Consider the following 24652-nt stretch of genomic DNA (forward strand, 5'->3'; position numbering starts at 1 on the left):
AGAAACTGTCCCAGGTTAAAGGAGATTAAAGACGCACAGCTAAGTGCACAACTTGATCTGGGTTGGATTGTAGACCTGGAAAAAATGGTTTGAAGTTTTTTTCTTTTGTGATAAGGGACGTTAGTGGAATAATGGAGAACATTGTAATAAAATCCATTGTTGAGGTAATTTTTTTTTTTTTTTTGAGAATTTTGATTTAGAGAATGTTCTTGTTTACAGGAAATATACACTGAAATTGGGAATATTTATGTTTACTCACATGGTTCCAAAAAATACACGTGTATATGTGTGTAGAAAGAGGGAGAGGCAGGAAGTTTGGGATATCTTGGTAAAGGATAGGTGGAAACTCTTTGTGCAGTTTTTGGTAGAATGTATGAAGTAAAGATCAAACTTGATTTTTCTCTCCCCAAATAAATATTCCAAGCCTAATCTATCTTTTCCTCTCTGGTTTGACATGCTCCCTGAATTATTCTGTATATGTGGCTTTTGTCTCAAGGAAATTTTAATAGATTGTCTTATGGAAACAAAGTTAGCCTGGTATTATTGGTTGAAAGTTGAGAATAATGGTTGCATGAGCAGTTCTAAAGTCATCCAATGCGATTTTCCTTTCTGTAGGTGGCTATCCTAAACCAACACAAATTCTCGCTGGTGATAGGCCTGATAATCACTGGTTGCAATATGATAGCAGAAGTGTGCCGAGAACGAAAAACGAATGGGAGTCAAGTTGCTTTGTAGAAAAGACTCACTGGGGGTACTACGCCTGGCCACGGTAAGTTGTCGCTTAGTGTGCACTTTATTATATAAACAGCCCATCTATATTTTATCATTTTTCGATTTTGGGGGAAGTTCAGAGACATGAGGCAGTTAGAGATGTTTTGCTACTGAAGACACACGCACTCTTTTTTCGCTTCTTTCTTCCTCCCTTTTCATTTTCCTCCAGCCAATGCCGTGCCTTGTTCCTGCCTCTTTCCTTGTCTTTCTTCTGGAACCCACTTCCTTAATCCCACTATTATAGGGCTAAGGAGGTTGTTAATAAAACCATTGCTGTCAAGTTGATTCCGACTCAGCAACCCTGTAAGACAGGTAGAACTGCCCCATAGGGTTTCCAAGGAGCGGCTGGTGGATTCAAACTGCCAACCCTTTGGTTAGCAGCCGAACTCTTAACCACTGCATCAGCAGGGTTCCAAGGAGGTTGTTAATAGCTGCTCTAAATTATACTCGTACTGTGAATAGTACCCACGCCTAAACTAGCCTAGAGAATTGCTGGCTTGTCTCTCATTGGTGACTCTGCTGATCTGTCATAGGTTACAGTGACCTGATAGCTTTTAAGACTGAGACTGTTACTGATGTACTTGTGTCCCCAAACTTAGCAAAAGTTCCTAAAAAGTACCTGCTTATGCTTTCTGTAAGACCCTATTATTTTTACTATGCTTTTTACAAATATACTCTTACTGTGTAGGAACCTGGTTGTTTATGCTGGTGTGGAAGAGCAGCCTAAGCTTGGCAGAAGCAGAGAGGATATGACAGAGGTAAGACTGCATTTTCACCACATGTAAACCCTTGGCTACCCTTGTTCAGTGCGTCTTACTTTGCTTTTTTATCGCAAGCCAGTAACAGGCACTCAGTAAGTAAATGTTTGTAGATTTAAGTGGAAACTCCAGAGTCTTCATAGATCTTAATTGTTCTTCGCTTTGAAGGTTAATTAAGGGCTTTTAAGTTCATATATTCCACAAGTTAATGGTGTTGTAGACTTTATTTTCTGATTCTGAACCAAGGTTACCTTTTAACTTCTGGTGTTTTATAAATATGAATATGGTGTGTTAGGGTTTGGGTTACAGTGTGGGCGATTTTCCTCAATTGCACAGAAGGTGACACATAGCATTAACCCTCCCTTTCCCAGGCAGAACATTTGTTGATTTTAATTCGCGGGATTCGAAACGGGGTCCAGACTTGAAGATCGGCGGGAAAACTTGTAGCTACTGTTGTTGTTTAAAATTTAGCACTTCTAGTCGAGACAGTATTTTGATTCTAGAAAGCATTATAGCCTTTATGGGAACTGAAAATTCATTAGAACAAAAATTCAGCCTGCCAGTGGCTACCAAGATTTTAGGATTGAATTTTAACATTTTCAAAATCATGTTTTTAAATAGATTTTAAATGCTGAATGTTCTTCTTTTTTTTTTCTAACTTTATAGGCAGAACAGATTATATTTGATCATTTTTCTGATCCTAAATTTGTTGAACAGCTAATTAATTTTCTATCTTTAGAAGACAGAAAAGGAAAAGATAAATTTAATCCCCGACGTTTTTGCCTCTTTAAGGTAACTTTGTTATTTATATATCTTCTTTTTAGATACATAATTTATTTTATGTTGTTGAGAATTATATACCTTCCTCATAAGGCTTAGTGACTGTAGTTTGTCGGTTCATAAGTTTCAAAGTATTTGATCGAAGTTTGAGTTTAGCTGCAAAGGCTTTGCAGTGACTGTCAGTCACATTGATCTGGTTTCGAGGCCCAGGTCTCCAGACAAGCTATTTAGTGTTTATCTGCATGTTTGTGACTAGCACCAGAAGGAACAAACCACAAATACTAGGTGCAGTTGGCATTCATTTGCTTGTTTAAACTGCGATGTTCTTGAGGTCAGAAAAATTGTAGAGTGACAGTATTTTTATCATTTTAACTTAGACATTCTTAAAGCAAAAAGCGGGGAAGATGTGGGGTGTTAAGCAGAATGTGGGTAGTAATGCAGAAAATCGTAAGCATAGTGTAACTGAGATGACACTCACTTGAGTACTGGAGAGCTTTCTTTCCTTGGATTCCGTAGGGTCTGTTCAGGAACTTTGATGATGCCTTTCTGCCGGTTCTGAAGCCCCATCTAGAACGCCTGGTTGCAGATTCACACGAAAGCACTCAGCGATGTGTTGCAGAAGTTATAGCTGGTTTAATCAGAGGCTCTAAGCATTGGACATTTGAGAAGGTAATAAAACTGCATAATCTATTCATGTCGCATTTTCCAACATATCAGGTGCTCATACCTAGAGTATGAAATGTTCAGTTCCATAAAATTTGTCAAATAAGTATATACTGCATTTGAGTAGTTGTTGTTTTTTTGTTTTTCATTTTATTGTGGTGAAATATGTGTGTTTGTGAATAAATAAACCCAGCCCGCTGCCAGTGAGTCAATCCCAACTCTTAATGACCTCACAGGACAGGGTAGAACTGCCTCGTAGGGTTTCCAAGGCTGTAAATCTTTACAGAGGCAAAATGGTGGGTTCAAACCACCAGCCTTTCGATTAGCAGCTGAGCGCTTTAACCACCGTGCAACCAGGGCTCATAGATACATATAAACAAAAATAAAGTAACCATTTTTAAGTATACAATTCAGTGACGTTAATTACGTTCACCGTGTTGTACAGCCATTACCACCGTTGCAAGTTTGTCATTATCCGGAATAGAACGTGGTACCCCTAAGCAAATAACTACCCATAGCCCTCTCTTCTAGTCCCTGGCAGCCACAGATAAACTTTGGATTTTGTGTATTTGCATATTCTGGGTATTTCGTATAAGTGGAATGATACAGATAGTTTTCCTTTCACGTCTCACTTCAATCAGCCTGACGTTTTCAAGGCTATGGCTCAGTAATACTCCATTGTATGTAAAGGCTACGTTCTGATTACGCGTTCATCTGTTGGACACTTAGGTTGCGCTTCCATCTTCCAGCTATTGTGACCCATGCTGCAAAGAGCATTGGTGTGCAAGTATCCGTTTGGATCTCTGTTTTCAAGTTTTTTGGGTATATACCTAGGAGTGGAATTGCTTGGTCATGTGGTAATTTCGTGTTTAACTTTTCAGGGAACCACAGAACTCTTTCCCACAGTAGCTGCACTGTTTTTACATTCCCACGGGCAGTGCACAAGGGTTTCAGTCTCTTCAGATCCTCGACAACACTTTGTGGTTCTGTGTTTTTCTGCTGGTAATTAATCCTAGTCGGAGTAAAGTGGTATCTTATTTTGGTTTTGATTTGCGTTTCCCTAATGACTGGTGATGTTGATCGTCTTTTCATGTTCTTCTTGGCTATTGGTGTATCTTTTCTGGAGAGATGTCTGTTAAGTCCTGTGCCCATTTTTTTATTTGGTTTGTTTGTCTTTTTGTTATTGAGTTTTAGGAGTTCTTTATATATTCTGAATTTTAAGTCCTTATCAGATACATCATTTCCAAATACTTTCTCCCGTTCCCTAAGTTGTCTTTTTACTTTGTTGATAATGTCCTTTGATGCACGAAAGCGTTGATAGTGATGAAGTCCAGTTTATCTGTTTTTGTTGTTGCTCATCTTGCTTGTGCTTTTAGTGTCATGTCTAAAAATCAGTTTCCAAAAACAAGGTCTTGAACCTTTTACTCCGTGTTTTCTTCTGAGAATTTTATGGTTTTAGCTTTTTAAATTTAGGTCATTGATTCATTTTAGGTTAATTTTTGTCCACTACGTGTTTTGATTATTGTTATCTTCCTGGTATGTTTTGAAATTGGGAACTGTGAGTCTTCCTACTTAATTTCTTTTTTCAAGATTGCTTTGGCTATTCGGGCCCCTTACAGTTCCATATGAACTCGAGCATTGGCTTTTCCATTTCTGCAAAAAAATGGCTGTTGGTTTGTAAACTTTCACTTAAAGCACAATAAAAATAAAAAACATTGGAGGAAATAATAAACAACAACAAAAAAAGGCTATTGGACTTTTGATGGGAATGCCATTGAATCTGTAAATTTCTTTGGGTAATATTAACATCTTAATGATATTAAGTCTTTCAAACCATGAACATGGGATGTCTTTCCATTTATTTCGGTCTTTTAAATTTATTTTAGCAAAATTTTACAATTTGCAGTGTAGAAGTCTTTCTCCTCCCTGGTTACTTTATTCTTTGAGATATATTGTAAATGGACTTTTTTTTTTTTTTCCAGATTGTTCATTGCCGATGTATAGAAACAACTGATTTTTGTGTGTTCTTGAACCCTGCAACTCAGCTTTTATTAGCTCTAGTAGCTATCTTATGGATACGTTGGGATTTTCTATATATAGAATGTATCATCTTCAAATAGAGGTTTTACCTCTTCTTTTCTGTTTTGATGCCTTTTATTTCTTACCTAATTGCTTTGCTTAGAATTTCCAGTGCAATGCAGAATAAAAAAAACCAAACCAAACCCATTGTCGTCGAGTCGATTCCGACTCATAGTAAACCCTGTAGGACAGAGTAGAACTGCCCCTTAGGGTTTCCAAGGAGTGCCTGGTGGATTTGAACTGCCGACCTTTTGGTTAGCAGCCATAGCTCTTAACCCCTACGCCACAGTGTAGAATAGCTGTGGTGAAAGTGGACATCCTTGTCTTGTTCTTGATCTCAGTGGGAAAGCTTTCAGTCTTCCACCATTGATTATGATGTTGGTTGTGGGTTTTTCCTAAATGCCTTTTATCCTGTTGAGAAATTTCCATTCTAGTCCTAGTTTGCTCTGTGTTTTTATCATGAAAGGGTGTTACATTTTGTCAAATGCATTTTGCGCGTCATTTGAGATGAGCGTGGGGTTCTTTCCCTTCTCTTTACTGATACGCTGTATTACCTTGGTTTTCCTATGTTGAACCACCCTTGCGTTCCTGGCATAAATTCCACTTGGTCATATAATATTTATAATATGCTGTTGGATTTGGTTTGCTAGTATTTTGTTGAGGACTTTTGCATCTATTTTCAGGAGGGATATTGGCCTGTAGTTTCTTTACTTTTGGTGTGTTTATCCGGTTTTAGTGTGAGGATAATTCTGGCCTCATAGAATGAGTTAGGAACTGTTCTCTTCTAATTTCTGGGAGAGTTTGAGAAGGTCTGGTGTTAATTCTTTAATTGACTGGTAAAATTCACCGGTGAAGCCATCTGGTCCTAGATTTTTCTTTGGCGTAGGTGGTTTTTCATTCTGAGCCAGTCTCTTCCTTTGCCTTAGGTGTGCTGAGATGTTCAGTTTCTTCCTGAGTTAATTTAGGTTGTGTGTTTCTTTAGGTGTGCTGAGATGCTCAGTTTCTTCCTGAGTTAATTTAGGTTGTGTGTTTCTTTAGGTGTGCTGAGATGCTCAGTTTCTTCCTGAGTTAATTTAGGTTGTGTGTTTCTTTAGGTGTGCTGAGATGCTCAGTTTCTTCCTGAGTTAATTTAGGTTGTGTGTTTCTTTAGGTGTGCTGAGATGCTCAGTTTCTTCCTGAGTTAATTTAGGTTGTGTGTTTCTTTAGGTGTGCTGAGATGCTCAGTTTCTTCCTGAGTTAATTTAGGTTGTGTGTTTCTTTAGGTGTGCTGAGATATTCAGTTTCTTCCTGAGTTAATTTAGGTTGTGTGTTTCTAGGAATTTGTCCGTTTCATCAAGTTGGTGTACTGGTGTTCATAGTGTTCTCTTAGAATCCTTTTTATTTTTATAGGGTCGGTAATAATGCCCCCACTTCGGTTTCTCATTTTGGTTATTTGCATCTTCTCTCTTTTCACCTTGTCGATCTAGCTGAAGGTGTGTCTGTTGAGCTTTTCAGAAAATGACCTCTTGGTGTCATTGGTTCTCTTTGCCGTTTTGCTGTTCTCTATTTCCTTTATCTCTGCTCTAATCTTTATCATTTACTTTCTTCTGGTAGCTTTGGACAGAGCTTGTTCTTCTTTTCCTAGTTACTCAAAGGTGTAAAGTTTTAGGTCATTGATTTGGGATCTTCTTTTTTAATATAAATGTTCAGAGCTGTGCATTGCCTTCACCGCGTCCCCTAAGCTTTGCTATGTTGTATTTTCACCTTCATCGTCTCTAAGCCTTTTCTCATTTCCTTTGTGATTTTTTAATAGTGTGTTGTTTAATTTCACGTGTTTGAAAAATTTGTGGTTTTCCTTCTGTTACTAATTTCTGGGTTCATCTCATGTGTTCAGAGAAGAGTTTTTGTATGGTTACAATCATCCTGAATTTATCGAGACTGTTTTGTGACCTAACATATGCTGTATCCTGGGGAATGATCCAGCTGCACTGGCGAATAGCCTGTATTCTGCTGTTGTGGGCGGAGTGTTCTATAATGTCTGTTAGGTCTTGTCATTTACAGTGTCATTCAGGTTCTGTGTTTCCTTGTTGATCTTCTTTCTAGATGTTCTGTCCAGTATTGAAAGTGGTGCAGTAATGTCTCCAGCTAATATTGCAGAACTGTCTCTTTTTGACTCCTGAAGTTATGTTCATGGTTTTGTCATCTTTCATAATTGGTGAGGGTTTCTATTCAACAAGGTTAGCTTGCTAGCAAAATGTACCAGCCTGAATATAATCTAGTAAAACATCAGGAATGCTTGAATAGAAGGGAGTCCACCAGAAGGAAACAAAGTATTGTTTTTGGCCAGTTTCATTATACTTTCAAGAAGTCTGTAAATTTTTACTGTATTGATGTAGTTATACATATTTAAGTCACCTATTACGTGAAAGCATTTATTAGTTTAGTTTACGATGTTGCCTTTTATGAAACTGTTTTAATGGCACATGTCACACATATCCTTGTCATCTTGTCGCTGTCATTCCTAGAGCCATTGTTGGCTTACCTGTCTTCTAGGACTCATCTTTCCTTATAAGGTATTTGAGAGACGGCATTTTTTTTTAATAGGTGCCTGGTGCCTTCACTGGCAGTTTTATCCCAAGCCTTCTCTCCCCGTTTGTCCAGTGTGTGTCCTGTTGACTAAAATGTAGTCCCTAGGCCAGCAGCAAATGGCATCATTGGGAGCTTATTAAAAGTAGGATCTCAAGCCCCAGCTTGAGCTAATGAATCAGAATCTGTGTTTTATCAAGATCCCAAAGTGATTTGTATTTTCATTAAATTGTGAGAAGCACCAATAGAAGTATATTCACAGCCTCTGTACAGCTGAACACCTTAAAGGCTGTTTATGGTAATTTGAGGAGCCCTGGTGGCATAGTGGTTACGCAGTTGGCTGTTAACCAGAAGGTTGGCTGTTTGAATCTACCAGCCGCTCCGCAGGAGAAAGATGGGGCAATCTATTCCCATAAAGATTTACAGCTTTGGAAACCCTATGGGGCAGTTCTGCTCCATCCTGTAGGTTCACTGTGAGTCAGAATCAACTCACTGGCAGTGAGTTTGGGCTTTGGTATAGTAATCTAAGACTTGTTGTACCACAAGCAGATAACTAAATTAGATCTGGGTATACATGATGGTGATACAGTGAGGTTACCGTCTCGGATTATTGGGGTGCTCTAAGAAATAATTTAGACGAAGTATCAGTTTATATGCGTGTGTTCCAGGAAAAGAGTGTTTTGAAGAAACGAAGTTTAAGTGTTACTAACTTCTGCCTGTGTATTTTGTTCTGAGTAGGTGGAGAAACTTTGGGAGCTGCTGTGCCCTCTGCTTAGAACAGCGTTATCCAACATTACGGTAGAAACTTACAACGACTGGGGGACTTGTATAGCAACGTCCTGTGTAAGTCCTTCTCTTTACTGCTGTGTCCATCTCTTCTGTTCAAACTCTGTCCTACCCTGTCTCAGAGTGTATGAAATCTCGCTAAGCTGCTGGATTCTTGAAATTTTGTTCAATCTTACATGATTGGAGAAGCCTTGAGCAAGAAATTTACGTCATTATTATACCTTCTGTGCTGTGGCGATGCTTACTTTTATTAAATAAAAGTCAAATCATCTATCTGGAAATGTAACTCACGGATAGTAAAAGCCAGGTGACACAAGGTTATAGTTGTCATTTCCGACACCGGATGTGCCAGTAGCTAAGAAAATTTTAACACTGCTAATCTTTCTAACATGTACTCTGGTGTTACATTTTGATTTTGACTCACCTATCAGTTTTATTTTGGTATTTTTACCACTCTGCATTTAAATTATATGTAGTTTTAATACATCTAAAACAATTGGATGTGGTTTATTTACGTAATTGTAGGTCCTGTCCCTGTTTAATTGTCACTTTATATTTCGTCCCAGGAAAGCAGAGATCCTCGTAAACTTCACTGGCTTTTCGAGCTGCTGCTGGAGTCACCGCTGAGTGGTGAAGGAGGATCCTTCGTAGATGCATGGTAACTAAAAAGAAAACCTATAAGTGGAAGTGAACTGTCTGCACTCCTAAGGCTCAGTGAAGTAATTACTGTCATCTGGGAGATGACAGTCCAGCTTGCCACAAAACGTTTTACTAGTAGCGTTATTTCTCATTTGGGAATAAGTAGGAGAAATGGAGGCAACTCCAGCAATTCAGACAGAAGTTAGATTCAGCCTCCTCTGCTCCGATGATACTTCTTCATCAGGTGTTACCGTTTTTCTCTCTTCCTTATCAAGAAAGATAGAAATGAGAGAGTAGTCCTTTTAAGGACAGCTGTGCTTGGTGTGGCACGAGGAGCTGGAGAGAGAGAGTCAGTGGACAATAGAAAGAAATCTGGTTAACCCTGTTAACAAGAAGAAGAAGTACTTTGTTAATTGGGGAGAAGTCTGAAATCTGATGCTCAAAAACTAACTCAGTGAGTGTTCTGAAGTCACTCTTTCTTTTGACTGCATAGTCATGGGGATGAAATGGAAATACAGAAAAAACAATGTTTAAAAAAAAAGCTTCATGAAGATGTTTCGAATTGTGGTTACTTTATTATTTGTTAGGTGAGAAAATGAAAAAAATTGAAGTGAAATTGAGACATCATTAGTCTATACTTTCGATTTGTAATTACAGAAGAAGCTCTAACACAACATTCTTACACTTTGATTTTAGCCGACTTTACGTTCTACAAGGTGGCCTTGCCCAGCAGGAATGGAGAGTGCCTGAACTATTGCACAGACTACTGAAATATTTGGAACCCAAACTCACCCAAGTTTACAAAAACGTCAGGGAAAGAATAGGGAGGTAGGTAGTATTTTCTCTGCAGTCCGATATACCTCAATTTTTTTTTTATTTTTTATCTGACATAATACATATTGGTTATGTTGTCATTGAGCTTCATGGTATACTCTTTGTAACGTTTTGTATTGTGGGAAATCAGATAAGACAGTAAACATGGACTAGGACATCAGCATGCTCACCAGCCATAGAGTGGGCAGTCCCCAGATCCTAGTTCTTAATACTTCAAAATATGAGGCTTCTTGTTTTTATACATAGGCACAATCTAAGGCCCTCTTTAGGGATTGTCTTGGAAAATTTTACCTTGGTTGGGCCACCATTTTTGAACCTTAGTTATATTTATAATGTAGGATCTATTCTTACTCTTACGTATTTTATTTTACAGTGTGCTGACCTACATATTCATGATAGATGTTTCTTTGCCAAACACTGCACCAACAACATCCCCCCGTGTCCCTGAGTTTACTGCTCGAATCCTAGAGAAACTGAAACCCCTCATGGATGTGGATGAAGAAATTCAGAACCACGTTATGGAAGAGAACGGAATCGGTGAAGAAGATGAACGAACTCAGGGCATCAAACTCCTAAAAACTAGTGAGTGTCTAAGATGAGTAGAAACTCACTTGAAAACTGACATTTATCTTTATTGTCCTTTGCACTTGTGTGTCCAGGTTTTTCACAGGCTCTAGGTAGGTATAAGCGGCTTCGTCGTCCTTCTGCTGCTACAGTGTAGAAGGTGAGTGTGACTTGTATTCTGTGCTTGTTTCCCAACAGTACTGAAGTGGCTGATGGCGAGCGCAGGAAGGGCCTTCTCCACAGCAGTCACGGAGCAGCTCCAGCTTTTACCTTTATTTTTTAAGGTAAGGTTATGGCTGAAAATAAAAATGCATCCTCTTCTGACCTTCAGAAAGAATTTCTGTTGTCCGACGACTGACAGGGTTGAAGACACTGTTTGAATTTTGATTGAAGTACAATAATCACAGAAGAATCCACCGGTGAGAGGAGTTTAATAGGTGAAAATCTGACAGGCAGAATATTGTTTCACTGGTAGCTTATTTCTGAGGAGAGAAAATATTGATCCCTAAAAGAAAAGCCACAATGAATTTTTGAATATAGCCATTTCTGACTTTTTTCCTCAGTGTATGATAAACCTTGAGATCAAAATATTCAGTATATGTGTTTATTTTACGATGTTAGACAGCTCTCAAATTGGTTCTAACAAATACCTGCAGAATTCTGTAATTTGTCTGTGGTGATCCTGTACTAACATTTAAATTTTATTGAATGGAAGGCCTAACATGAAGTGGTATTTTAACGATTCATTGAGTCAGAGAATGAGTGAAGTTTTATTAGTCTCATAAAACTAAAGTCACAGACTGGCTCATCCAGCTTGGTAGCTTGCGATCATGGTCTTGTTGGCTGGGATTAGGAAGACAGTGTGGTCTTACTGCACATTTGGAAGGCTTGACAAAAACATCACCACTGCTTGACAGTTACTGGTCAGTACAGTTATTATCATTTAAGAAATGAGGGTCCTTATTATTGTTCATGATACGCTAAAATTTTTATTTACTCCCGCATGATTTGTCTTTGGGAAATGTCAAAGAGAGAACTCTACTGGTAATTTTCAAAGGATTTGCTACTAAAACGCGTTTGAATAGTTCACCTAAGTTGATAAGACCCTTGGTATTTTGGCAAAAAATAATTTATTTTTGCAAATTAAAACTATACTGAGGTAACTTTTTTTTTAACCTATTTATTCTACTGGCAAAAATCCAAATGTTCGACATCATACATTAAATGGTAAGGATATCCAGAAGTGTGCGATACAGACAGGCAGGTGGCAGTGTCTAAAATTATATGCATTGGCTTTTTGACAGCAGTCTTTTTTTCCACCCTTCTATCCCAGAGAGACACTGGCAAAAATATGAAGTGACTGTGCACTAAGCTGTTAATTTTAACACTATTTCAAAAGCAGAAGCCTAGAAATGATTCAAGTATTGATTGGATCTGGAGGGGCTCTGGCTAAATAATTGTTGCCACATCTTACATGTGTTAATACGGCATGACCTTCAAGATACATTCTTAGGTGAAAAAAGAAGTTGGAGAAAACTGTGGCTATCATGCTACCATTTATTAAATAAGGATTGGGATCACAGGAGGGAAGAGATGCATGTGTGTGACGTGCGTATATATTCAGAAAGAAACAGGAAGACTGCATCTGAAATTCTCTAGAGGATACTTTACTTGAGGGACAAGATTACCAAAAACCAAGCCCGTTGCTGCTGATTCGGTTCCAACACGTAGCAACCCTGCTGGACAGAGTGGAACTGCCCTGTAGGGTTTCCAGGAAGTGGCTGGTGGAGTCAAACCACCGGCCTTTTGGTTAGCAGGTGGATTACCTAACTGTATCTTGTACTATAGATTTGTCTTGGGAACCATAAAACTATTTCACATAATGGGAAAACAAAATTAAATGGGAAGAAATCCCTAAAAAATACAAACAAAGCAAAATGAAGTAAATGAACTCTAGGGTGTATCTAGTTGATGGGATGAATACCCAGAGCAGTGACTTAAAAACACATAAAATCATTCATGCTGTCCAGGGTGTATTCTTGGTCATTATGTTGGTTTGACGCTATTGTGTATATTGTATAATAAAAAACAAATACTGTTAATAGTAACTAAGATGTTTAGCGTAAGAAACGAGATAACATACGAACCTAAGCGATTAAATCTCAGTACTCCTAAATTTGAATTAAAAATGTCAGTATGATCTCATGATGTATTTCTTTTTAGAAAATATGCTTATATTCTAGTTTTGTCCACCAAAAAAACCCTGAACCACTTAACCATCCCACTGGACGGACCAGGGCTCCTTGGAGAAATCGTTAATTCCAAGTTCCGAGCAAGGAATGTGCAGGATAAACCAGAAACCACAGAAGCTGCCAGAGGCTCCTGGGTCACATTAAAGGACTCAGAAGCCAGTTGGCGGGGGCCCTTATTAGGCAACGAAGGAATTTGACCAGCAGTAAAAAGAGTTAACTGTAATGAATTAAAGCCACCAAATTTGATGAAATTCATTGGTTCATAATGATATTTCAAAAAATTAAACTTGATTGTTCACTTTTGGAGGATAGGCTATCTAGATAGTTAATGAGAGAAAGCTTTTCTGTATGTAAGCGCTCCTGTCACTAACACGGAAGGAATGACTACCATTATTTTGCAAACCTCTGTTGTTATGATGGATCGTCATAGAAGGTGAAAACCGGGTATCACAATACCACACGTGTTGTTCCCCAAAAATCAAACTTGAATAATTCAAACCTCTAGATCCAACTGGCCAATTTCCAAGCAATACTGGGACTCAGGAAGTTGGTAATGACGCCACAGGGAAGTCCACAGTGGAGGAAACACAAAACAAAGGACTTTGGTCCCCCCTCCCCCAATTAAAAAAAAGAGGGGTGGGGGAGGGGACAAGGAATTTTCAAAGAGGGTGGGAAGAATTTATAGGATAAGAGACTTCAGAGACGTATCATCCAAATGCAATGTGTGGTCATTGTGTTGAACCTGATGTCACGAAACCGGTTATAATAAAACATGTATGAGAAAGTTTGAGAACTTACCGAATATTTTATATTTAAAGCTGCTGTGAATTATGTGTGGTGATGTCATTAATGGTTTTCTTAAGAGCCCATATCTTTTAGATACGTACTGAGATGTTTTGTATAAAACCTGTCTGGGGCTTCCTCCAGTAATTCAGTTGGGAGAGGGAGGGTCAGTAGGGCAAAATGAAGATTATCCATGAGTTTCTCATTGCCGAAGAGGTGATTGATTCACGGGGGCTCGTTGTGCCATTGCCATTATTATACTGCTATCTTGTGTCTGAAATTTTTCGCAAAGCTGTTAAAAGGAAAAAAGTGATTTTTTTTCCAGATTATTTTTTTTTGCCTTTTATACTTGATGGCAGTTATTTTTCAGTGTGTGTCTTTGGTTCATTTTCTTGCTTTCTAGATTGCCCCGGTGGAAAATGACAACAACTATGATGAGCTGAAAAGAGATGCAAAGTTGTGTCTGTCCCTCATGTCTCAGGGGTTGCTTTACCCTCATCAAGTGCCTTTGGTACTTCAGGTGCTAAAACAAGTAAGGCGTGACTCTAAAACACTTAAGTCTCTTGGTGAGAGTTTTGGTTTACCATTCTAAAACTTTCACAAAGCCAACTGCAGTGCGCACAGCACCTTGGTTTTTTTGTTCTTGAATTTTTTTTTTTCGGTATGAGAGAGAAGACTTATGTGTTGACCAAAGAAATAGATCTAGATTCTGTACCTGACTCTGCCACTGACTTCCTTGACCTCGGCAAGGCACTGAAGCCCAGGGTGCTCTCTGTATGAGAAGAGCTAATTACTGAACCTCGTTGGATACAAAGTGCTTGGGAGGGGAGGGCACAGGGATTTCCCGTCACTCTCTTCCCTTTGTCAGCTCCCTTCTATTTCCTGGTTGGTGCAGAGAGACCTCCAGTGACTGTGTTTTCTGACTGTGCTGTAGGAGAGGGTGTGCCCTGCTTTATTTGTATTTCCACGAGTTGTGTAATAGAAAAACGGGCATGTTCCGTGGCTGTCAGTCGCAATCAGATTAAGTCTGGGCACCACTGAAAAAGTATTTTTTAACAGTCCAAAATTATTTTCTTCTGGTAAAAGTTAATAGTTCTCAAACTTGTTTGCGTTCAGAACCCTACCAGCTGCTTGGCAACAGCCAAATAATATGCAGCCCTTGGAGGAATTACTGAGATGGGATAGGACTGGTTTTAATGAGATACCAGTGGGTTAATGATGAAAGTCAAATTTACCTGCCTAAAGCAAAACAGACATAATGCTATTAAAATTATGTAGTCATTAACAATGAGTAGTTCTGGTTTTCATTGCCATCAAGTTGATTCTGACTCCTAGAGATCTGAGAATAGAACTGCCCCATAGGGCTTCCAAGGAGCACCTGGTGGATTCAAACCACTGACTTCTTGGTTAGCAGCTGAGCTCTTAACTACTGTGCCACCAGGGCTCCTCTAAAATTGTTCCTTTCCCTTCACTCTCACCCATTTATACATTCTGAATAGCTTTACCTGATATCACTCGTGCCACATTTTATATGAAGGAAATATGATGCAGGCTTGCCATAACTATACCTGTGGATGTAGAGTTAAATTAGAATATTACATTATTTGTAATGTTATTGTCCCCTCACCACGTTCTTGTCAGCACTGTTTTCATCCTTCTTGTTTCTCATTCACAGACAGCAAGAAGCAGTTCTTGGCACGCCAGATACACGGTACTGACCTACCTCCAGACCATGGTGTTCTATAACCTCTTTATTTTCCTGAACAACGAAGATGCGGTTAAAGATATCAGGTGGCTGGTTATAACTCTTTTGGAGGATGAACAACTGGAGGTAAAATTTAAGTTACAACAAATGGAAATTCAGTAAAGAAAGCAGCACAATATTTGCACACTGATATGATGTGGTGGAGTCTCTTAAAGTGTAAATTACTAAAAGTAACTTTTCATTTTACAGCAGCCCTGTGTGAGTAGTCTCGATACCCCAATCCTGATTTCCTGCAGTGCAACTAGTACTCCATATTTAGTTTTCTGTCAGAATTAGTTAGTACTCTCTCTTGGAGAAAAAAACCTGCTAACTATAAAGTGAACAGTAGAATTACTCACACCTTCATATTTACTAATCCCAATTTTTGGACTCTCGTAAGAAAATGCTTTGCAATAGGGAAAAAAGTTACAAGAACTAAGAATATTTTGGAGTGTAACAGTGGAAAGTTTAAAGTTGTCTAATCAGTAGTTGACTGTAAAAGTACATGGTGGTATGTCATTGAGCTTTGTAGGAAATAGTGCAGCCAAGGGTGAAGTGGTAAAACATTTTATGATGTATTTTCTATCTAACAGTGTGATGAAAGTAGCGGAGAAAATGCTGTAACCAAGTACACAGACTATCTACTGCAATGATGAAAACCTTAGGAAAAAACCTTTTGAAGGAACACAGAGCAGAAAACTCAAGTGTTTTTTCAAATTATTATTGCATACCTTTATGAATGTTGGATGGGAATTTTTTGTGATTTATATGAGAACTTTTTACCGCTCTTTATTTTTTGGTCTTTCTAACACTTGAGTTCTTGTTCTAATTAGAAATCAACTGTTATACACTCTTCACACAGAACTTGTATAAACTGTATTTGTAGTTCTCACAACAGTCTGTGAAATTCATGAGAAGATTGGATGTAGATCTGTTAAAAATTAAAATTTCCATAATTATTCAATTTGTATGAGCTCATAAGCTTTATTTTTCAATTCATCAATTGGGGGACATCTCATCTGGAAGTCAGATGAGTTTCAGAGAGTGGTTCATAGCCAAAGGGTTTTGCAGTCACGGGCACACAGGAACAAGGAAGCTGTTCCGGGCAAATTTCCGATGGGCTGCAGGGCGTTTGCCTTCCTTCCTTGGATCAAGGGGAAATTTTGAACTAGGTTAAAGTGAGCAGACAACTCCTGATTGGCTGGCTTAGGTTTCTGTTTTGGGGAAGAGTCAGCGCCTATGAAGGCCAGGCATTTACAGGAAATAAAAACTAGTTAGGTTTCAGTTTGCTGACCTGGAGCTTAGCATAAGTGGCTCCATCTAGGGCCTCATATGGTGAGGTAAACAGACTGAAATTGCTGTGGTGGGTGCCAGTGTAGAATTGGATTCTCCTGTATTTTTAACAAAACAGCAGCAGCAACAGTTTCTAGAGAGGAGAGACAGTCCAGGAAATCGATGCCAGGATCCAGTACAACCCTGATGAGAACTGTCAGCAGTGGGAGATAATTTATAGAGAAATACAGTTTTGCATAAAATAGTTAAGTGTTTACTTTCTGTAACCCTAATGCAGTGGCTTTTATCTATTTCGAGCCCACAGACCTTTTGAGAATCTGGTTCAATCTCTTTGGAGAAACCACACAATTTTGCACACCAGTTTTAGGGACTGTTCCCCCCACAGGTCCCATACCCTCCCCTCACCTTCTGTTACCCACCCCCAGGCTTAGGCTCGGAGCTCTGACAGAGTGATTATCTCCACAGGTTCGAGAAATGGCTGCTACCACCTTAAGTGGTCTGTTACAGTGTAACTTCCTTACCATGGATGGTCCTATGCAGATTCATTTTGAGCAACTTTGTAAAACAAAACTACCCAAGAAACGAAAACGAGACCCTGGCTCTGTAGGAGATACCATTCCTTCTGCAGGTAACGTTGCAGGTAGAAAACACCCTTACCTTTTTGGGAATCAACCAGGCTTACTCAGTTATTGAATACTTGTATGTGCTTGGGACTGTGCAGGCAAGATGTGGAAGTATAAAAGCTAAAATTGAGATGGGTACAGAGAAACCAGTAAACTAACTGCATGTTGTTGTGTGCCATCAATTTGATTCTGACTCATAGCGACCCCTGAGAACTGCTCCGTAGAGTTTCCAAGGCTGTAATCTTTAGGGGGAGCCCTGGTGGTGCAGTGGTTAAGAGATCAGCTGCTAACCAAAAGTCGGTGAATCTTTATGGGAGCAGATTGCCAGGTCAGGAGTGACTGGTGGGTTCAAACAGCAGACCTTTTGGTTAGTAGCTGAGCATTTCACTGTTGCCCCACTAGGGTTCCTTTAAACTTCCGTGTATTGTGTTGTTAGGTTCCATGGAATCAGTTCTGACTCAGAGTGAGTCAGCAGAAAGAAAACACTGCCTGGTGTCCTGTGCCATCCTCACAATTGTGGCTATGCTTGAGTCCATTGTTGTAGTCGCTGTGTCATTCCATGTTGTTGAGGGTCTTCCACTTTTCGCTGACCCTCTGCCTTACCAAGCGTGATGTCCTCCTCCAGGGACTTGTCCCTCCTGATAACATGTCCAAAGTACATGAGACGAAGCCTTGCCATACTTCTAAGGAGCATTCCGGCTGTACTTCTTCTGAGACAGATTTGTTCATTCTTCTGGCAGTCCACGATACATTCCATGTTCTTCGCCAACACCATGATCAAATGCATCGGGTCCTTTTCGGTCTTCATCGTCCATTGTCCAGCTTTCACATGCGTGAGGCGATTGAAAACACATGGCTTAGTCTGTGAAGTGGCGTCTTTGCCTTTTAACATTGTGAAGAGGTCTTTGCAGCAGATTTGCCCACTGCAGTAAGTCGTTTGACTTGTCGACTGCTGCTTGACTGCTGATGATGGATCCAAGTCACATGAAATCCTTGACAACTTAAGTCTTTTCTCCGTTTATCATGATGTGGCTTATTGGTCCAGTTGTGAGGATTTTTGTTTTCTTTATGTTGAGGTGCAGTCCATACTAAAGGCTGTGGTCTTTGACCTTCATTAATAAGTGCTTCAAGTCCTCTTCACTTCCAGCAAACAAGGTTGTGTCATCTGCATAACGCAGGTTGTTAATGAGTCTTCCTGCAATCCTGATGCCCCGTTCTTCTTCATATAGTCCAGCTTCTCGGATTATTTGCTCAGTGTACAGATTAAATAAATATAGTGAAAGTATTGACACTGACACATAGCTTTCCTTATGTTAAACCATGCAGTATATCCCCTTTCCTGATGTTAAACCATGCAGTATATCCCCTTTTCTGATGTTAAACCATGCAGTATATCCCCTTTCCTGATGTTAAACCATGCAGTTTATATATATATCCCCTTGTTGTATTTGAACAACTGCCTCTTGGTCTATGTACAGGTTCCACATGTGCATATTATAAATATATAATGTGCTGCATATTATAAACTATTATATAAATAAGGCCCCCTACACACCCCAGAGTGGCTTTATAAGAGAAGTATGCAGAATTATTTTGGAGGATCTGAAAGACCTCCTTTTAGAATTTATAACTTGTGTGTAGGCTACGAAGAGAGGAAAAAAACTCAAGTAAACAAAACAAGAATAATAGAACATGTATAGAAAAATCATTAGCAAGCAGGCAGCTTAATGAATTTATAGGAAGTACTTGGAATATGAAGCTGTATAGTGAATTTAAGGGAATTCGGGGCTGACCAAAAAAAAAAGACATGACCATGAGATAGCTTTGCACAGCAAGATTTACTGCAGGAGGTCTCCCAGAGGCAAGCTTCACAGAGAGCCACCAGAAGGGGGAAAGGACAGGAAAAACTCCAGGGATGAACATAATCAGTGTCACTTGTCCAGTTGGGGAATGTCCAGTTATGGACCAGTAATCTGAAATTTTTCTCCAAAAATGGAGGGTGCCAAGAGACCAAAGAAAGGCGGGCAACTCCAGGGTGGCAGCAGAGGAGTATATTAGGGAAACTTCCATACGAGGCAGCGATCCCTGGTAGCCAAAGGACCAGAGCAGATCTCGGCACCCCTCAGTGGGAGGGCAGAGGTTTTATAGTGGTGGTGGACAGTAGTGGCTCCATGCCAGGGGTTTACATAAGAAGGCAAGCTGTGGTGTGCTGGTGGACCTCTCCGGGGCGCCCATGTTCAGCCTTGCAAAACTTGTTTGCCCTTCAGTCCACCCCCCAAGGCCAGCTCTTACAATCTGGCACATTTTCTCTTGTGCTGTGGTACGAGAGGCCCCGTCCCTCCTTGCCAGGAACAGATACGGAAGTGGGCTTGGCAAGGTGCCCTGTGGTACCCACGCATGTGAAAGAGACAGAGAAAGTTACTGTGCGCGCGGAAGAGGGAGACGGCTTGTCTGATACGGAGAAGGAACTTGGGGAGAGAAGGCAACCCAGTTCCCAGCCTCCTCATCCGAGAATGCTGTGGGCCCAAGGCCTTTACATAGGCAGCCCGGTTGGGAGGTGTAGAGGTAGACCATTCCCCACCCAGGGGGCGTAAAGTGCACTTTACACGGTGCCTTTCTGTAGCATCATGGGGAGCCTCTGGGTCAGAGAGCTCTGAAGGACAGCAGCGTCCTCGGGTCCTTATGGCTACAGGACTTTACATTGTCTGCACCAGATGCTGGGTGCAGTTTGGAAGGGTGTATAAAGCAGGCAGGCTCTAAGTGGTTAAAATCTGCATATTGGGGGGGCTGTTTTTAAAACAATTAGATGTGTACAAACTTGAGTTTGGTACCTGCGGGCTTCTTTGGGCTAGTAGGCCTGAACTTGCTATGAAGAAGTAAACATCTTGGCGCCATACACGAAGGCCATTAAGCTCTGAAGTGCCTTATATTAGGGTCTTCCTAATGTCATGTAGTTACCTAATAGCAAATGCAAATAAATGACTAGTGCAGGTGCCAGTTCCTTTCCTTGAGAACTGTGTTTTTAAATAATTAAGTACCAAAATATTTTTCAGCCTCTGTTAAACCAGATGGCAATGTTTGCTGTTTTTGTCTACTATCAGTTCGCCTTTTCTTACTTTCAGCCCCCTATCCTCCACGTTGCTCATGTACACGTAGAATGCACTCAGACACCTCCATAAACACCATTCTTAAGAAGTGATGAGAATTTGAAAGCAATGTGATGTAACCGTACCACTGAAGAGAGACTAGAATACACACGGGTTGCAGTTCCATGTTTTAAGAAATACAGCCATGCCTCAGACGCAATGTTTTCCCAAAGAATTGATGCATCCTCTGTGGGGTACACACCTCCAGAAAAATTTTGATTGGAGATTGTTTTGGATCTAAGAATGGCAACTGATACGAGTTAATCAGAAAAGCCATTCCTATATTAGTTTGGCATGTATTTCTGGCTTAGGTACAGTTATGCTGTCGCCGAAGGATGGCTGTAGGATGTCTTGGCAAATTCTTAAATACAGGGTTGTTTTGAGTTCAGCCTCCCAATCATGTTTTTTGATGTGTACATATGTAGATTTGGGGCCCTGGTGGTGCAGTGGTAGATTGATTTATTTTTACATGCGATTTTATTTTGTTGATGAGAACACCACCACAGCAAAGCATACACGAATTCAGCAGTTTCGGCGTGTGCCATTTAGCGATACCGATTACATTCTTTGAGTCGCGCAACCATTCCCACCCTCCTTGTCTGAGTTGTTTTCCCTGTCTTAACATGAAGTCCCTGCCCCGTGTACATTCATTTTAAATGGAGAAATCCACACGCTGAAAACCACTGGGATAATTGTGAGCTGATTTTCTTTCATTGTAACAGGTACCATAGAGCCTTGGAAGCACGCTGACACGTGCACTGCTCTTCTCTTTGCAGAGTTGGTCAAGCGCCACGCTGGGGTGCTGGGACTTGGTGCCTGTGTTCTCTCTAGCCCGTATGACGTTCCCACCTGGATGCCCCAGCTGCTTATGAACCTCAGTGCACATCTGAATGATCCCCAGCCCATCGAGGTACACGTCCTGCGAGTTTCTTTACATCTATACTACCTGTAATATCAGTGATGTTTTTAGGACCACTGGTATTAATAATTTCCTGTGCACTCTGAACCATCTCCAACAAAGCTGCTGCCCCTGCCAGAGCCGAGTCTACTCAGCAACAAGTATTAAAATCTTGCGCAGACTTGCTCCCATGTATACTTGGGCTCTTTTGCTAACGAGGAAAATACTTTAGCTTCTGTCTCTCATTCCCAGTCTAATGAAAGTAAATTTATGCTTCTATTTTTCTAGTATTTTTATATCTGGTAATTATCTCACCCTGGTGGCACAGTGCTTAAGCTCTCAGATGCCAACCGGGAGAAAGATGTGGCAGTCTGCTTCTGTAAAGATTAGGGCCTTGGAAACCCTGTAGGGCAGTTCTACTCTGTCCTGTAGGGTCACTATGAGTCCAAATTGACTTGACAGCAGTGGATGTGGAGGCAAAGTGGTTAAGTGCTCGCTGCTGAAGTTGGTGGTTTGAACCCACCAGCCACTCCAAAAGATGTGGCAGTCCCCCGCTGTAAAGGTTACAGCCTTGGAAACTATGGGGCCATTCTACTCTGTCCATAGGGTCACTGTGAGTCGGAATCGGCTTGATGGCAACGGGTCGGGGTTTAATTATCTCACTAGAAACTAATATTAAACAGGAAATTGGTATCATTTACTAGTGAACGCATAAGTTAAACAGTTGTCCCTGTTCCCTTGGTAAACAGATGTGAGTGTATGTTGAAACTGGTATAATAATATGGAGGTAGGTTCCTTAAATGTCGCTAGTAATTCACAGACATGAGTTTGGTGGCTTTGGGAACTGAGATTGGCTTGTTGGTTTTATAACACTCGGGAATGTGTGAAATCTGAGTCCTAGAGGAATCGTTAGCTTAAACAAAACCCGCTGCTGTTGAGTCGAGCGACTGGTGGATTCTAACTGCCAACCTTTTGGTTAGCAGCCGAGCTTTTAACCACTGTGCCACTAGACTTTACTTAGCTAAAGGGATTGTTCCAAGAAGTTAAAACGTGTGTGGGTTGCCTCCTCCGCAGATGACTGTAAAGAAGACCTTATCCAATTTCCGAAGGACACACCATGACAACTGGCAGGAACACAAACAGCAGTTCACTGACGACCAGCTGCTGGTTCTCACCGATCTCCTGGTGTCACCATGCTATTACGCCTAGGACGGTAAGTGAGCAGAGCTCTGAGGTGAAAGAAGGCCGGCTTCCGTCCTCAGGGAGATGGCAATGGTTTAGCACCAAGAAGTGAGCATCTCAGAAGCTTTTTTCTTTTTGATAACATTCTTAAATGTCATCATTCAGTGGCTTTTGCTCTGGCTGCTGAAAATAACTTCCCTGCTTTAGATGTGAATCAATGTTGCTTTGGGGCCTTTATAAATGGCTGCACTTAGTAAGCCTGGAAATACTTACCTGAAAGAAAACAAGAAATCTTACTCCTGTTTGCCTCATGAGTGACTCCCGGGCATTTCGGGTTGCACAAGTGTGAGAACATTTCATGTGGATTCTTAGCTACTTATTACCCATCCTGTATTAACGAGAAAGGACCGAGACACCTTTTTACTGGGATAGGAAGAATAAAGGAAATTTCATTTATTGGGCTTTTAGAGTTGGATGTCCTCTCCCCTGACGGAATTTTTTTTCCTTTCCCGACACAGATGAGTAGTCCTCACTTTGGGCTCTTTTCATCAACAGTCCCAGACCCTCAGGTACCATCTGCGGCGGCTCTCTGCAGGCTGTGGCCCTGCCTTTGCTGAGCTCTCATCGTTGCCGTGGTTTCTGTGTTTGGTCTCCTCAGTCCGCGTTCCACAGGCTCTCAGCTGCCATTTGATTTCCTAACCTGTTCGCAAGTGTTTCCAGAATATTGATCACTTTTTCTCTGAGACGTCGGACAAAGCCACAAAGTCTTAGACTAGAAATAATTACCCTGTATGATCATGGCATCCGAACCAGACAGAGTCTAGGAACTCACTCACAAACGGTTGGCTTGGAGTGGAGGATACCCATCTGTAGCACAGGTCCCGCCATTTCAGTCATCTCAAATTATTTTGAATTTTTTCCAAATGGCTGTTGGCTTTAGATGGCGGTAGGGCTTGTGAACCATAAATCTGAAGCCCCGAGAGCCTTGGGCTGGACAGCTATGAAGATGGAAGGAAAGAGGACACATCTCGAACCTGACCAAGGACCTGGTAGCTTGCTTGACCAAGGCGCAGAATTGAAGTCCACGTCCACGCGCGTCCCACAGACTGGAGTTTTTGGTGCTGAACAGAGCCAGTTGCTGAAAAATCGGGGGTGTGCTGAATAAATCTGATTGCTTGATGTGTGTGTGTAAACAGTGTCTGATTTTGAAAATAAACAGCAACAACAATAAAAGACCTGACTGGTGGATTTGTACCTGTATTCTTTACAAACATGGTTTGACCCTCTTTAAAAACTGCTTAACCTAAATGGAAGACTGCTGTGTTTGTGGAAACTCTGTACTTTTTTTTTTTCTCCTTTTTTTTTTTTTGCCTGCAGAATCGTTAAAGAGACTGATAAGTCTTGATATTTAATTGACTTGTTTAATATGTGTTACATAGATGTACAAGACTGTATAAACTGTAGCGATAGCAGTGGCAAGACTTTGTACAGATTGCAGCCTTTTACACACCACCACTGTGTGATCAATTTGTAAAGATTTCACATGTAGCTCCCTTATAGTGGTTTTGGCTTTTGTACCAACTGAATGCCATTTTCTTTATGTTTTTAAATTATTTTCTTTATCTTTTCATGTTACAAAAGCTGAGGTGTGGGGTCTTTGTTATGAGTTCATTTATCGTTAGAATGTCCGGATTTTTATGTAAATTCTTGGCGTGTAAACACTAACACCACGTGTTTGCCCGTGACAAGTTATAAAATGCAAGGTGTCTTCTAGGTTGAAATAATTCACAAGGTGGCGAACGTCATCTTGCAACACACTCTGTACAGTCTTCCTTAAAGGAACACTACGGTCTATTTTTTAGTGTCTACCTGCTGAGCGACTCCAGTACAGACCTAGCACAGCAGTGGTTCTGGTACAGTATTGAAGCATCACCATACACAGGCATATCCCTGTATAGAGTAGTGCCAAACTTATTTCAATTGTGTACCTAGTTTAAAACCCAATAAATGGATTGTTTTTAACACCTGGCTTTTGTCTTCATTAAGAGGAGAAGACAGAAGGCAGTGACTTCTGTGATGTTTTTCCCTGAAGATCCCTTTCGCAGCCACACATCCGGATCCACAGATTATGTCTTCTGACACAAAAGTGTGTTATTCTCTAGGTCTGCCCTGTCCAATACAGTAGCTCCTTGACCCATGTGACTGTTTACATTGAAGTTGGGTAAAATTAAAGCTGCAGTCCCTCAGTCTGACTGTCCACATCTTGAGTACTTATTAGCTATGTGTGGATGC

At 40.5% G+C, this 24652-nt stretch overlaps 1 protein-coding gene across 4 annotated transcripts in view; it reads left to right on the plus strand.

Moving 5' to 3' along the window:
- PSME4 (proteasome activator subunit 4) overlaps positions 1 to 24382 on the plus strand; it is a 97069-nt gene extending 72687 nt beyond the window's left edge. For 2 of the 4 annotated variants that reach the window (XM_064277088.1, XM_064277091.1), the window contains 15 exons: positions 616 to 769; positions 1460 to 1529; positions 2196 to 2321; positions 2826 to 2978; positions 8355 to 8459; positions 8969 to 9060; positions 9738 to 9869; positions 10249 to 10457; positions 10638 to 10723; positions 13878 to 14006; positions 15150 to 15305; positions 16977 to 17151; positions 21057 to 21190; positions 22253 to 22391; positions 22879 to 24382. In XM_064277088.1, coding sequence (XP_064133158.1) covers positions 616 to 769; positions 1460 to 1529; positions 2196 to 2321; positions 2826 to 2978; positions 8355 to 8459; positions 8969 to 9060; positions 9738 to 9869; positions 10249 to 10457; positions 10638 to 10723; positions 13878 to 14006; positions 15150 to 15305; positions 16977 to 17151; positions 21057 to 21190; positions 22253 to 22387 — 1856 coding nt within the window. In that variant the 3' untranslated portion in view covers positions 22388 to 22391; positions 22879 to 24382. Of the gene's footprint in view, positions 1 to 615; positions 770 to 1459; positions 1530 to 2195; positions 2322 to 2825; positions 2979 to 8354; positions 8460 to 8968; positions 9061 to 9737; positions 9870 to 10248; positions 10458 to 10637; positions 10724 to 13877; positions 14007 to 15149; positions 15306 to 16976; positions 17152 to 17759; positions 20971 to 21056; positions 21191 to 22252; positions 22392 to 22878 lie in introns of those variants that run through there. The other 2 variants (XM_064277090.1, XM_064277092.1) reach the window with 2 other exon arrangements.
- The last annotated feature ends 270 nt before the right edge of the window (positions 24383 to 24652 follow it).

The sequence above is a fragment of the Loxodonta africana genome, chromosome 26 (genome assembly GCF_030014295.1).
Source record: "Loxodonta africana isolate mLoxAfr1 chromosome 26, mLoxAfr1.hap2, whole genome shotgun sequence".
In the NCBI taxonomy this organism is placed as follows: Eukaryota; Metazoa; Chordata; class Mammalia; order Proboscidea; family Elephantidae; genus Loxodonta; species Loxodonta africana.